Consider the following 15,611-nt stretch of genomic DNA (forward strand, 5'->3'; position numbering starts at 1 on the left):
TGAATTCAGGACTACAATTTTCAAAATTTATATAGTAAAGAATCTAAATTAAGTAGGTATTTAAATAATGAAGTAAAATCAAAGATATTCGTGAAAAAATAATAAATTTTAAGCGAAATTAAATAAAAATCAGATAAACATCAACGTCAGAAAAATGATACATAGTTTTCGAACTTCAACATTAACGTCAAAAAATAATAGTCTTCGAACTTAAACATTAACGTCAGAAAAATAATAATAATAATAATAATAAGTAGGAATTTATACATTGCTTTATAGCCATAAAGAACTCAAAACCCAAAGATTCAGTTCAAACCATCTAAAGCGACTCATGAGTAACATGTACATAAGAACTTATTTTTATGAAGCTTCATGAAGTATGGATTTTATGAGAAAGGTAATACATGATACTTATACAAATTATACGTTTTCAAAGATATGAGTTTTTAGTTTCATTTAAATAAGACGATATCGGTTAGTGTTCTCAATTGATAAGGAAGCTGATTCCAAACAGAGGGTCCGCAGTAGCTGAAACTTCTCTCGGTTTTACTATAGTTTGAAATAGGAGGAACATTTAGGAGGAAATAGTCTTCTTCAGTTCTTAGTACACGTACAGGTTGACTCTTGATGTCAATACATTTGGTGATAAAATAACAGTTTTCGAAATGGTTTTGCTAACTCATACATGCCATTGCAAAATTAATTGAAACAAATGATAAATATAATATTTGTATATATATAATGGTATTAATAAAAAACTAATTTCTTCATAATTTGAAAATAGAGTGAGCAGTTTTCAACTTTTCAAACAAATAACAATTCATGATGTTTAAATATTCAAAGATTCAACTTTCAAGACATAAGCAAGGCTAGGATGGTTGAGAATTATCGGTATAGTTTTGAACATTCTACATAGTTGATCATGCTCTCACTGAGTAAGGTAGAGTAATCCAAGCTTCTGGTCCACTAAACATGAATGCAGCAACTGTTTAGGGGTCGTTCACATGTTATTACGTAATCATTTTTTAGAACATTTTTACCCCCCCCCCCCCCCCCCCCCCCCGTTATCAGTTTTACACATAGCTATTGTATCAAAATTACACTAGCGTAATCATTCGGAAACCCGAATGATTACTTTGGCCGAAGTTCCAGAAATATAAAAATGTTCTATTTCTGGAACTTCGTCTGTGGGAACAATAGAAAGATATTCTTCAAACGGTATTGGCAGCAAGCCTTCGAACAACCCGTCCACATCATCCGAAATAGACTTCTGCAGACTGAGGTCCTTCTTAATCATATTCCAGCAGTGATAGTCTAACATGTCGTAATCAGAGGAGTATTCTCCAGGTCTCTTGATTTCCATTCTAGTGTGGCCAGGATCCGCAACGATTGAACCACCAGTCTCAAGTCGGAAATCTCTGTCCAACCACTCCCTCTTAACTTTTTTGGATAAAACTTGAAGAACCCGATTACTGCACTCAACAAAATTTCTTCGACCAGACTTTTTTTCAAACTTATCGACCTCAATTTTGTGAACAAGATCATTTCTCTTTTCAACTAAAACCATTAAATTCCACACAAGATTTTTATTCCAAGATCTAATATTACTGTAATTCTTAATGAGACGTCCAAGGACCAAGAGGTATCCGTGCACTGACTGCTAGATCACCACAGAAGTATTTTCTGATGACACATTCCAGGCGTTTTGTTACATAAACTACCAATGCGATATCAAGATGTCCAGAGCTGTAGCTAAAATCAGAAAATTCTTCATTTGACATGCTTGACCTGATAATGAGTTTGTTTACTAAAATGTCAGTATTCAAATTTTATACTCATCTAAAGAAAATTCACTCACTACCTATTGAAGTGTTCGTGTCATCAAACATGTGTGCAGACAGCAGAATGACATGTGTTGTGGCCAGGGGAGGTTATTATTAGTATTTTCCAGATGAATGTAATTGCATATTCATACTATCGAGGTGAAATGAGACACATTAAATGATTTCGACAAGAGTATTGAAACCACGACATAAAAAATGAACATGAATCATATTAATTGTATACATAACTTTCAAAAATAAATAACTACAGAAACTGAGACATAATAGGGAAGCCCACAGCGCTTATTGATCGATAACATTTCTGAAGATCACCAGAATGAAGCCTCAAACTATCCCTTTCTGCAAGTAAACTGTCCTTCAGTTCATCATTATCAGTAACTATAGCAACAGAGAACTCTGTGTCTCTACTTGAAGACCGTTGATTGAAATTAGAAGATCCCAAAATCGTAAGATTGTTGGACCACAAACCCTTAGCATGGTAAGACCAATCATCTCTACTATACTGAAATATATTAACATTGGGACACTTTTGAAGGGTTCTCATAGCAGATAAATTATACATGTCGGGTACCAATCCTTTCAAAGAAGCTCCTTTATAAAAACCATTCGCTTCGTTAGAGGGTATGATGATATCAACTTGAGCTTTAGTATGTTTCAGAGAATCAAGTAACCGTTTTGAAGGATTAAAGTAGCCAGAAGAAAGAGTAAAGTTCTGATTTGAATCCGCTGTATTCAATAACAAGTCCAAGGCTTCGTCGATTTGGTGGACTGAGAAGCAAGGCATTTGAAAGATGGGGTAGATAAACGTATCACCGTCTGAAGGTCCTAAATCTCTTAGAGTTGTATCCTTCTCAATGGATGTGTTACAAGTGAAATTACCTGCTGTCGTTGAGGCTATATTTAGATTCCCCTTACCAAGCCAATGAGACCTGCCGTAATTACCAACATCCCACACTTTAGCACAGGTAGAATGTAGACTATGAAAAAAACAAATATAGTCAGCCAACTGCTTGGATTTAATCAGAAAGTACCTGTCTTGTCGTTTATCAAAATAAATATCACTCATATTAGCTCCTGATATAATGACATTGTCATCAAACAAGTAATACTTCATGTGGTGTACCCCCAGCAGTTCCCCAATAATACCGGGTTTGTTGTACCGGACTCTGCTCCAATAAGGAGCCTGATAAAGGTGAACCAGTCCCATCCTCCGCAAGTCTTTCAGTATAATCCCACCGTCTCGGGTACCCCGGTACCTGTCAATCATCAAACTCACATCACAGCCGTGTTTCTTGACAGAGCTGACAAGGTTGTTTACGACACCGTGTTCAGTATCTCCCGTTCCTATGTAGAGTGTAGATATTCTAGATCTTTCCTTCACTTCTGAGGAAAGTTTCAGTAAGGTGTCCCGGAATTCTGTGGGTGTTTTGAGGATGTTAACGTTGCTTCCGTACACTTTAATCTGTCTTGAGAGCCCATTGAGCAGCCGTTTAGGTCCAATCATGTGTGGCTGAGCTATGAAAAACAGATAATTACTTCTAAACAAAGCATAGTTACGAAAATCTGTTTATACATTTAAAAACTTATAAATTTATACTCAATCAGTTCCTAATTTTGTTGATTTAGTCACCGGGTAAATTATAGTACAGCTTGGGAATTATGCAACCGAGCTAGAAGTACAAAAAAGGATAATATTAAATAAAATGCGTTTCATTATACTAATATAATATGTTAAGTAAATATTAGTACAGTATTGTTCATCAAATATAAACAATTTCAATAGTTCAATATGCTATCGGGTATAATCACCTATCGATGCTATAATAAAATGTACTAGTAGCACTAATAAATTGAACAGATTACAAATAATATGTTAGATAAACTATTTACAGATCACTACAATGAATTGTCACGTTTTCAGTAAAAAGTTAAAACCAGCCCATTACAGGATTCAAATATGTTCGTCAATAATTACTGCTCTTTAAATCATGTCAATATATATGCAGTGGTGTTTTAACAACACAAGTGAATACTTCAGTTTCTTTGTCGCAAATTACTTAATTCTGTCTGCAAGTAAAATGCAGCTCTCCCAATCCCTCAAGAAACACAAGCTAGTTCAGGGAACTCCTGCTCAACAGTTGCAATCTCTATTTTAATGAGTCTTATCTTCTCCAGAGCCAGAGGAATGCTCGGAGGAAGCTCCTTGAAGTCAGCTATCCTCTTCTTTGTTTGCTCAATGTCTGCGGAGAGTGCTGACACTTTATCTGACATCTTCTGTAGGTGCTCGTGAGTGTACTCCTGAAAAGAGATGTGAAGTGTTTAGTTGGGGACCTTTATACACTATACAGTCAATAAAAATAGGACCAATATTTGATCAACTTTATTTCGTAAATTATAATATTATAATACATGATAATATTATAATAAATGATAATATAATAATACATGTATGATGGTTTAAAATATGTACCTTCTTAATACCACTGGCACTGAGCAACTTCTTGAATTCTTTAGTGCTCTCTACGTAATGCTGCGCTTGAGCTTTTGCTGTCTCTATCTCGACAGGCAGGTCGATATCATCGCTCCTGGTGCATTTTATAATTTACGATACATTAAGTTACTTGTGTAACAGTTGACTGCGGCTGGTGACCTCAATTTGTTGAAACATGACAGCGATTTACGGATTTTATCAGTCAATCACTGTTCTGTGTCAAAATTAATTAACGTAATCCACTGTCAATAGTTTTAATCTAGTTAATACAATTAAACTATTACATACCTTCAGGCTTCAATACTAAGAATATAATAAAATATTGCCAGCCGCACGTATCTACTATCTAACCGACTTAGATTCTCCCGACTTAGAATAAATAAGGCAAACACGTACCTATTATTTGCTGCATCCTCGCATTACGTACCTATTATTTGCTGCATCCTCGCATTCAGCATTCAATTTAGAAATAGTGAGATCAAGACTTTCCAGCTTCTCCGACAAGGTTTTCATCATTACTTCTTGCTTTTTTAACTTGTCTTTTAGTTCCAACTCTTCGGTCGTGTGATCCGATAGATTGATCTGTAATGAATATCTTCAGCATTGCTACTCTCAATTCTCATATACATATGATATAACATAACAATATTTGGATGTGTTACTGAAGAACATTTCATACAATAGATATCAAGACGTTAGTTATAACTTACCAAATAGTTCTCTAAAGTAGGCTGGCTCAACCCTAGAATGTTACCAACGTCAGCGAGTTCTGATAACGTTTCCAGACACTCGCCACTCAAATCAATCTCCGAAACACCTGTAAGTTTCAGTTTTCAGGTTTTTTGGTCTTGTGAAAAATATATCTAGAGGTAAAATGACATGCCATGTATAATTTATCGTTCTAACTGTCAATGCTCTAAGCGACAAATATATCAAAATATCACATTTCCCGTAACATAGGAATATATACACAATATCCCAACACGCAACTAACCGTTAGTTGCGAGCTCTTTGGTGATACGATCATTTTCAGTGGAGTATTCTTCTGCCTTTTCTGAGTTGTCTTTGTCATTAGTTCCAAGTGTTCGTCCTTCTTTTTACTCGACTAGAGTTATAAGTAGAAAAGGTTAATGAGATGAGACCATGTAATGATATAATAAAAATTCTGATGTTGAGCAAATAAATCTTGATCAAATCATTATTAAAAGTAACAACACAGCTATAGATTTGGTCACTGTATCCAACACACCGCATATCTACAAATAGGCTAACTTCTTAAAACCTGACAAAGTTGGTAGAGGTACTCCACAGTAAACTCATCTATCTCATAAAATTCGTTCTGGAGGTCACCAGGCAGAGTGGCAAGCCACTGCTGAATTTCTAACATTTTACTCTCAAGCTCAGATCTGTCCTTTACTAATGCCATCCTGATAGATGTTATCAAAGTTAGGGCAATGAAATAGACTATAAAAACAACAAATTGATATGAAAACAGTGATTTTTATTCTAATTTATTAGTTTGAATGAACATTTAAAAACAAATTTGCAAATGAGATAAATTTTGTTTGCAGCTCATGTACAATTTTTCAACATTGAAAGAAGATGCAAGAAATGAAACATGGATTTTGATTAAAAATGATATACATTAACGTATTTCAATTAAAGTTAAAATTAATAAAGAATGTCGTAAACCACGTTTTCTTCTAACGATAACTACAGTCAAACCCTGAATTATTTAAAAATATCTTTATCCTTTGCAGGTTTGTCAGGCTTGTATAATTCACTGCTTTTTATTAGAATATTTACAATTTGATTGAACACCAGGTCACTGTAAACTTTTATCTTGCTGGGACTTAACAATCAAGCAACAATTTACCGTACACAACATTTTGCTTTGCTATTTTCTGTTTTTGGGAAAAGTCAGGGTTTCACTGTGTCTAAAAGTAATTGAACTATATAGTTAACACAAGCCTCAATATTAATTTATTCAAAAATAAGACATATAATATTGTGAATAATTGTAAGATTCAATATTTTACTGAAACCAAAAAAAATCAATTATAGGACACACATTGATTGAAATAGATTAAATTGATCAGATCTCGATCTCAGCTAGATTAATGAGTCACATTATAAGAAGCAGAAAATGGTTTAACAGCCAAACCCAGGCTCTTGCTTAATTGAGATACTTTCTTCAACATTCATTAAAAACGAGTCTTCATCAGAAATGTTCTCTTCGCACATGTCACAAAGCAACTCAGCCTCAGTAAGAGATAAATTATTCTTGGCCATAGCAGATTCAACGACCAAGGATTGAATCGATTTTCCTATGATAGAATTAACAAGTCCAATAGCCATAGAAACTTCCTTGTCTATCTGAAGTTTCTCCTTCTCAGCTATGAATTGATTCACTGCTTGGCTTATTATCTTTTTAACAAAAGAATTGGCAAATTTCTCTGCTGCTTTTGCGTTGAACTTGGGCATTCTCCAACTTTTATCACTGGCACTGTGACAATTTGATCTATTATTGTAATGTTTATTACCCCTACGACCTCTTTGGCCACCTCTATTTTGTCTCCACTGATCATTTTGGTGAAATTTATCACTTATATTTCTGTTGCCATTGTCATTATCTTCAATTGGGGGTTGATTCCGTTTACGATTTTTCTTCTTGTATTTCTTTAATTCACGCTCTCTCTGCATTTGATATGCAGATTTCGTCTCAAATACTTTCACAGCTGATGAACCCAGAGCAATCATATCAGTTACTTTCCATGATAACTCTCTTAGCTGCTGAGAACGGGCTACATCCTTTGCATCTTTAGTTTTCACTAAATCTTCCTTGATCTTTTGACTAAGCAATTGTAAAACTTCCTGTGACATGGAAGTACATCTTACTTTCAGTGGCCCTAAATCTGCAGGCAAATCTGGTAATTTCCTCTTTGGGGGATCTGTTGAGCTTTTACAACTGTCTGACTCAGAGGAGAGAGCTTTATCAGTAATTTTTGATTCTTTTATTAAAGACTCCTTGTCAGTATACTCAGGTTTTTCATTCACTGTATTAATGGGATGATTTGTTGATGTCGTTGTCCCTATGTTGAAGTGGTCCTTCTGGGTTGATGGTGATTCCATTGAAGAGGCTGTGTTGGCATTTTCAGATGCAAAACTAGATATCTCATTTGTGGATTTGCCCAGTTTATTTGGCTCATCTACTGTGGTTACAAATTTGTGTTTTGCATCACAATCAGCCATAGTATTACTATCTAAAATAAGGTTATTTCTCGACTCTGACTCAGTTTGAGATAGCTTTGCTCCATCTGGAACCACAGTGGGACTTGGCAATTCGCAAGATTTATCGATAGGAGTTGCTGCTGCTGCGTTGCAGTTACTCTCAGCTTTATTTTCATCTTTTTTCGAAAGATCTGATCTATTTTCAGGCCTTTTTAGGATAGTTATTTGTTTTGTGGGTAATTGACTGGAATGAGGGCTATCTTGACGTGTAGTTGTTGAACTACTAATACCTGAGTCGTTTGTAGGATAATTTTTAGCCTGATTCATGTCGGGATCTGACATCATTTAGCTAAAGGGACATTTCCTGAATACATTTCGAGATCAATGATTTAGCAAAGATAACCCACAATGTAAACCCAAAACAAGGTATATAGTTAAAGAATACTAAACATTTATTCTATATTTCTTTTTTCACATTTGGTTAATTAGCGTGTCTTAGTAAAAAATAAATTGTCATACCCTACCCAAATATTAGGCCATGACAGCACCTGGAAGTCTCGTCTCTCCGTCCTAAACCGATGTGGTTGCACCAGGAGTCTGTTGCCAATATCTATGATTAAAATGAATATGGCATACAACTTGGGAGTATTTTTCTCTCCTGCAGCAGAAGCTAGAAACGCGTTGTGAAAGCAGCAGTACAGGCAGGCTTACGGTCGACAGTGACCAATAATAAGAAGAAAAGATCTGTATATCAATTGAATTGAGTTCATCAATCAATTTGCCAGACAATGGACGTGGAGAAGGCCACCTCCACCCCTGCTGTATTTCTCATAACTGGAGGCACGCATGCCCAAGGAGTGTAAGCTGTTTGTAAACAGAGTAGCAGACCTCATAGCCAGGAAAATGAAAGAGAGATATTGCGATGTGGTAAGGCATGTGAGGACTAGAATAAGATTTGCCATGTTAAGGACAACACTCATCACTCTACGAGGTTACAGAGGCAAAAAAATGGACAAAAAATATGAGACATCTTTGTCAGAAGTCTCTTACAACCTCATCCCTGCCCCTATGATGGACTAGATGTGTATTATATAATATTGACTGATTGCTGATGTTTCATATATAATATTGCATTGGTAGCAGTGGACAATTTCCGTTACCTGATACCTCTGTATTGTGCTCTGCCAATTGCATCACTTGACTAAATTTATTGTATAATGTATATATACTCTTTGACACATTCATATCATTTGCCAGAAAATCAATCGGTAAAAATACATTTGAGGAGCCAAAAGATTACCCAATTTTTTTACCCAAAGGCAACTTTATAGTTAACGGGTGATACTTGTAAAATATTTGTTTCAGGACCGTCGACAAGTCCAACTAGGCGCGGGTCCTGGTAGGTTATCAACCTACAACTTAATAGTAGAACAACCTTATATAGCAGCATTCTAGCAGTGGCGTAACGTCGCCTGTTGGCGCCACCCGCCGAAAATGCACTCCCCTGTTGACGCTCCCTCCCCTTTTGGTGCCCCTCCCTAAAAGTGAACAAATGAGGTGATTTTAGAGGATACGCCTTTAAAATCTCTAAAAAGTGTGTTTCTAGAGCAAAACGTGCAGTTTTGCTAGTACCTCAGTTAAGTTTTTCAAAATTGCCCCACATTCAAACGTCGATTTTGCGCACTCCTAGGATGCCCCCCCCCCCCCCCCCCCCCCCCCCCCCCCGCACAGCGGGGCCCTTTGTTACGCCACTGCACTCTAAGTTGGCACTTACATGACGAATTGCAGAAGAGATGACCTTACAGTAGGACCAGGCTGCATTAAGGTTATAGAGCAGGTAGCAGCCAAAATATCGACTAAAGAGATAAGCAATATGCTATTAAAGTGATTAGTTTGTTATTCGTTGTAATTATCAGTCTTTGAAGTTTGGAACAGGTCCATTTACTGGTCTGTTGTCCTGAAAACAGCAGTACATGATATAATATTGATTCAGCAAAACATTCCAATTTACCTCAAAGTTCATTCCACAAATCTTGTACTATACACTGGTAAAACAATATATATTTATTAAATAATTACAACTGTCGTAATAACATAATTCCAATTTATTATTGATCACTCAATTTCAATAACTGAACTTATTTAAAAATAAAACAGTCAACTTCAAACTCAGACTTAACTGTCAGAATTCAAGTTTATTCTTGATTGATGAAGTTCATGAATCATTGGCAGTTAACAAAGCTAAGAAGACTATTATTTGATGCGCAGTAAAAATTATAATGCGCATAACAATAATGCGCATCAAATAATTCTTCTCGCAACCACAGATTGTATGCAGATCGGCGAGATGCGAAGGCAGAAGGATTGACATCGTGAATCAATACAAATGGCAGCTCGAAAACCTGGTTTCAGCTCCCCTCTGGAGTGATATTAGTAAAATATTTGTTCCAACACCGTAGCTAAGTTTGTATCACATCGTGACCCCCATTTAATTAATAATTGTCGTTTCACTATATCGTGCTTATGATACAGGCGGGTCATACAACGTATGACAAGACGAGTTCAATTCGAAGCTTACTGGGCGGCGCTCAGCCTGTCATTCCGCCGAATCTTTATATATTATTATGTTTATGAACATAATAGCCTTACCTGGGGTCCCCAGGTAAATTGCGATTGGCGTGCCATGTATAGTATTAATCCGTGAATAAGTAAAATATAATTTTAAGTAAAATACAATTTTTATTTTTCCACAGAAGAATCAATACATATTGAATTATAAATATCTGATAATAGTACATAGTAACAATTAACTGGATATGACATTAACTTAAAAAACAAAAATAGAATTTAAATATTATTTACTGGGCGGCGCTCAGCCTGTCATTCCGCCAAATCTCTATTATGAACATAATAGCCTGAGGTCCCCAGGTAAAATATTATATGAGCTGCAAATTGCACTTGTGCGCGGCGGGTCATGCAACTAAACGTATGACAAAGCCCTCACGCTTAAAGTATATAGCGCGCGCCTACCGAAGTACGCGAAAACTCATGGTCATGTTACATATACATGTAATTGCTAAAAGTAAGTTCAAATTCTAAATTTATAAAGCTTAAATAATATGTTGACGACGTTATGCCAGCGCTTTCAGATCGTTGCTTTGTGAGGCAGAGGATCAATTTTGTTAAATAGCGAGCAAGCAATTACATTTCATTAGCAGTAGCATAACATTGACGATGAGCGCGGCGCGACGATGTCCATGTTGGATGCACGTACGTTCTAACTAAAACATAAAATGACAATCTTCAGAAGCCAAACAAAAACATTAATTCACAAAATAACTCTATCCAGAGCCCTTGCGCTTACAGTGGCGCGCGTGCCCGCCGCGCCTCCCGCGCGGCGGTAACAGGTAAAATGTACCCAGAAAACCTTACCGCCTGCTGGGCTTGCTAGAGGTGATAGATTTTCAACAGCACGTTTGGCGTCGCGTGTCACATCGAGTTTACCTTTCACACGTTGCATTTAGTTTAGTAGTCATGACAACGACATCATACATGACTTTGCAAAGTTTAAAAGCTGCGATCTTTAATTTAGCCAAAAATCAAACTTTTCGGTTTAATTCAGAATCTAAGTTGTCCCCAATTGTGCTCCTGGGGAGCCTCCTTTAAATTTACGAGACGGACATTTTGTTGAAAACCGGAAGGTTCTATCTATTTTACTTTTGGAGATATTCCCCGGGCGGTAGGGTTTGCTGGGTAAAAAGTACTTTCAACTTTATTTTTATTTGTGAAACAAGCGTGCCCGCAGTGGTGCGAAAACACATGGTTAGTTGATTGACGATGTCAATCCGTCGAGATCGTTGCTCTGCGAAGCAGAGCTTCGATGCGAAGCAAGAATGCTAGTTCGCGCGGCGCGTCGAAGCGGCGAAGTCCTCCAAACATGGTTAGGTGAGCTCTCAAAGTACAATATTTAATATTTTAGCACCAACTGTCAATTAACTATAATTGGCAATTGGGTAACCCCCAACTTTGAACTCAATGTTCAACAGTCAACAAGGGAAAGCAAATAGACACCCACGAAGTCTGTAATTGGAAGCTTGGAGGACTTCGCCGCTTAGACGCGCCGCGCGAACTAGCATTCTTGCTTCATTTATTTTTTCCATCTTCGATCGTTGCTCTGCTTCGCAAAGCAACGATCTTGGATCTTGATGGGTTAACATCGTCAATCAATTGGAAGCTGTTTTTAGAGGAATGATGATTAATCACTTTACACTCGACTGTCACATTAACGGGTGCAGATACTCGTAAAATATTTGTTTCAAATATTATAATTCAAATTATATTCATATTCAGGACCGTCGACGAGTCCAACTCGGCGCGCGTCCTGGTAGGACTAGGTTATAAACACACAACTGTCACGTGACTTTTTCAACTCGTTCTCTAGCTAGCTGGTCCTGAACGACTATTCGAAACCTTAACCCTAGCATTTGCTGAAACCCTAGCCATTACTATAGCGCTAACGAGAAATTAGACTTACTTCCTTATACGGTCATTTTACCAAAACCCATAATCATGGGTAGAGTGGACCGCTGCCAGTGTCTCTCTTTCCCAAACAAAAGGAAATGATATTAATTTGATTGACCGTTCTCAAATGCAAAATGATACCGAGAATGAAATCGGTCGCTCGCTTTTCCCATTCATTCACGGCTTACGAATTGTAATAAGTTTCGATTGATTACATCAATCAGATGCTGTAAAAATCTCTTTGGGTTGCGTTCGGGTCGATACCTAGTATTTCGGGGTAAGGGTGGTAGTTATTACTTATTGAATTAGCTGAAGTTTATTGAATCTTTATTGCCGAGTACAGCTGCCTTTGGGTAGTTCTTCTTAATCTGTTACAATTGTAAATGAATGGGAAAAGCGAGCGACCGATTTCATTCTCGGTATCATTTTGCATTTGAGAACGGTCAATCAAATTAATATCATTTCCTTTTGTTTGGGAAAGAGAGACACTGGCAGCGGTCCACTCTACCCATGATTATGGGTTTTGGTAAAATATCATCTCTTTTTGATTATAATGTCAGGGTACTTTATAAAGTCGAAATATAAACTGATATCTTCATTAATAAGGAGGAAGTTTCAACGATTTCGAAATTTGTCCTTTAAAAACATTTCCTTGTGTTTAGGTAAGCATATCGGTCGATCACTGACTGAATATGCCACTTAATACTCATTCAAGTTGGCATTAAATTCATATATAATGACATTAAACTGTCGTGGCAAAGCAGAATTTGTTGGAAATCACGAATGAGCAAAATTCTCACCTTTCGCACGTGCAAACTTTGAGCGGACGTTGCGTGCGCATCCAATATTGAATCGCCCTAAATTTTTGCATGTAATTGTTTTATATATAGTTTAATAAGCATGCAAAGTTTCAAAGTATTTCAAGAAGAACTGTAATCACAACGGCACTCTAAAGTTGACAGAAAATGACGAAAACAGCAATTTTCAGTGATTTTAGCAATTTTCTATCAATTTGGGCGTGTCCCCACGTGTGCAAATTTTCGATTTTCAACTTTAAAACTAGCCTAATGCACAATTTATACCTATAAGAAGCAGAACTGAGCTCCACAACCCAAGGCATGGCCCAACACCAGAGAATACTAAATCGCAAAATTGACGTTTTTATAAAATAATTCTTCAAAAAAGCACAAACTTCAATGACGAATATCTTTATGAAGGAGCAAGCTAGAAAAACTTTCCGGTAGATTTTCAGAATGCTTGAACAATTATCTAAGGTGAAAATTTCCTCAGATTTTGAATACAATTACTTTTTAATGGTGTAAAATCATTTTTAAAAGTGATTACTTTGTCAAAAATCAAGTTTTAAAAACGGTTAACTTGATGACGTCATCAAGTGTCAAGGGGTGTTCATGACGTCAAATAATTTGTTTATACAATGTAAACTAAAGTGTAAACAATTATTTTCAAGACCTGTGGTCGGAAATGGCTGTATCTTTTATATTTTTGAATCTATGGACAATTAAATACAGGCTACAATTGACTGGCAAAGCGTCTATCCCTGAATATATATTTGACCAAAACCCATAATCATGGGTAGAGTGGACCGCTGCCAGTGTCTCTCTTTTCCAAACAAAAGGAAATGATATTAATTTGATTGACCGTTCTCAAATGCAAAATGATACCGAGAATGAAATCGGTCGCTCGCTTTTCCCATTCATTCACGGCTTACGAATTGTAATACTAATAAGTTTCGATTGATTACATCAATCAGATGCTGTAAAAATCTCTTTGGGTTGCGTTCGGGTCGATACCTAGTATTTCGGGGTAAGGGTGGTAGTTATTACTTATTGAATTAGCTGAAGTTTATTGAAAATTTATTGCCGAGTACAGCTGCCTTCGGGTAGTTCTTTTTAATGTATTACAATTGTAAATGAATGGGAAAAGCGAGCGACCGATTTCATTCTCGGTATCATTTTGCATTTGAGAACGGTCAATCAAATTAATATCATTTCCTTTTGTTTGGGAAAGAGAGACACTGGCAGCGGTCCACTCTACCCATGATTATGGGTTTTGGTCAAATATCATCTATTTTTGATTATAATGTCAGGGTACTTTAATTTTATATAGTTGAAATACAAAATATAAACTGATATCTTCATCAATAAGGAAGAAGTTTCAACAATTTCGAAATTTTTCCTTTAAAAACATTTTCTTGTGTTTAGGTAAGCATATCAGTCGATCACTGACTGAATATGCCACTTTATACTCATTCAAGTTTGCATTAAATTCATATATAATGACATTAAACTGTCGTGGCAAAGCAGAATTTGTTGGAAATCACGAATGAGCGAAATTCTCACTTTTCGCACGTGCAAACTTTGAGCGGACGTTGCGTGCGCATCCAATATTGAATCGCCGTAAATTTTTGCATGTTATTGTTTTATATATAGTTTGATAAGCATGCAAAGTTTCAAAGTATTTTAAAAAGAACTGTAATCACAACGGCACTCTATAGTTGACAGAAAATGACGAAAACAGAAATTTTCAGTGATTTTAGCAATTTTCTATCAATTTGGGCGTGTCCCCACGTGTGCAACTTTTCGATTTTCAACTTTAAAACTAGCCTAATGCACAATTTATACCTATAGGAAGCAGAACTGAGCTCCACAACCCAAGGCATGGCCCAACACCAGAGAATACTAAATCGCAAAATTGACGTTTTTATAAAAAAATTCTTCAAAAAAGCACAAACTTCAATGACGAATATCTTTATGAAGGAGCAAGGTTGACCATTGTTAATGATCTGGCCCGGCGCGCGCTACTTCGTAGCACTTGCCATCGGGCCATAACATTTCGAGAAGAAAGCGGCGCGCGCTACTTCGAAGAAATTTAGACGAGTAACATCCGTCAAGGAGCAAGGTAGAAAAACTTTCCGGTAGATTTTCAGAATGCTTAAACAATTATCTAACTTCATTAAGCCCTCAAATTTTGATTAAAATTAATTATTAATGGTGTAAAATCGATTTTAAAAGTGATTACTTTGTCAAAAATCAAGTTTTTAAAACGGTAAACCCAGGAAACCTTACCGTTAGGGGCCTAACTTCGGAAGTAAAAGAGATAGAAACGTAAGGTTTTCAACAAAATGTCCGTCTCGTAAAACTAAAGTAGGCTCCCCAGGAGCCAAATTCAAAACAATGTAGATTTTGAATTATCGCGAAAAGTTTGATTTTGGGCTAAATAAAAGATCGCAGCTTTTAAACTTTGCGAAGTAATGTCGTTGTCATGACTCCAGATTGCAATTCACGCGAGCGATCATGCTGATGCAGTGAACGTTACGTCACGCGCGCTGACACACGTGCCATCGAAAAACAACCACCTCTAGTACCACGGCCAGCCGGTAAGCTTTTCTGGGTATGTATCAAGTCGCATGACTTGTGACGAAATACCCAATTACAGCTAGTACAAGCCAAACACAAGGATATCTCGTGTAACAGATTATATGCACCTGTTGCAGCCAGTCGTCA

General features: G+C 36.6%; 2 protein-coding genes across 2 annotated transcripts; both read right to left on the reverse strand.

The window, feature by feature from the left end:
* Positions 1–1,977: 1,977 nt before the first annotated feature.
* On the reverse strand, positions 1,978–5,764 carry LOC134811225 (uncharacterized). The gene is made up of 6 exons (XM_063817993.1): positions 5,618–5,764; positions 5,330–5,440; positions 5,046–5,152; positions 4,763–4,917; positions 4,315–4,429; positions 1,978–4,142 (listed from the first exon to the last, which is right to left on the reverse strand). Exons 4-6 carry the CDS (start codon positions 4,849–4,851, stop codon positions 3,942–3,944), a joined length of 405 nt encoding a protein of 134 aa, XP_063674063.1. The 5' UTR covers positions 4,852–4,917; positions 5,046–5,152; positions 5,330–5,440; positions 5,618–5,764; the 3' UTR covers positions 1,978–3,941.
* LOC134811224 (CDP-diacylglycerol--glycerol-3-phosphate 3-phosphatidyltransferase, mitochondrial-like) lies at positions 2,089–3,348 on the reverse strand. Its single transcript, XM_063817992.1, has one exon. It carries the CDS (start codon positions 3,346–3,348, stop codon positions 2,089–2,091), a length of 1,260 nt encoding a protein of 419 aa, XP_063674062.1.
* Positions 5,765–15,611: the final 9,847 nt, after the last annotated feature.

This window comes from Bolinopsis microptera, chromosome 2 (genome assembly GCF_026151205.1).
Source record: "Bolinopsis microptera isolate Bmic1 chromosome 2, MBARI_Bmic_1.0, whole genome shotgun sequence".
Taxonomy (NCBI): Eukaryota; Metazoa; Ctenophora; class Tentaculata; order Lobata; family Bolinopsidae; genus Bolinopsis; species Bolinopsis microptera.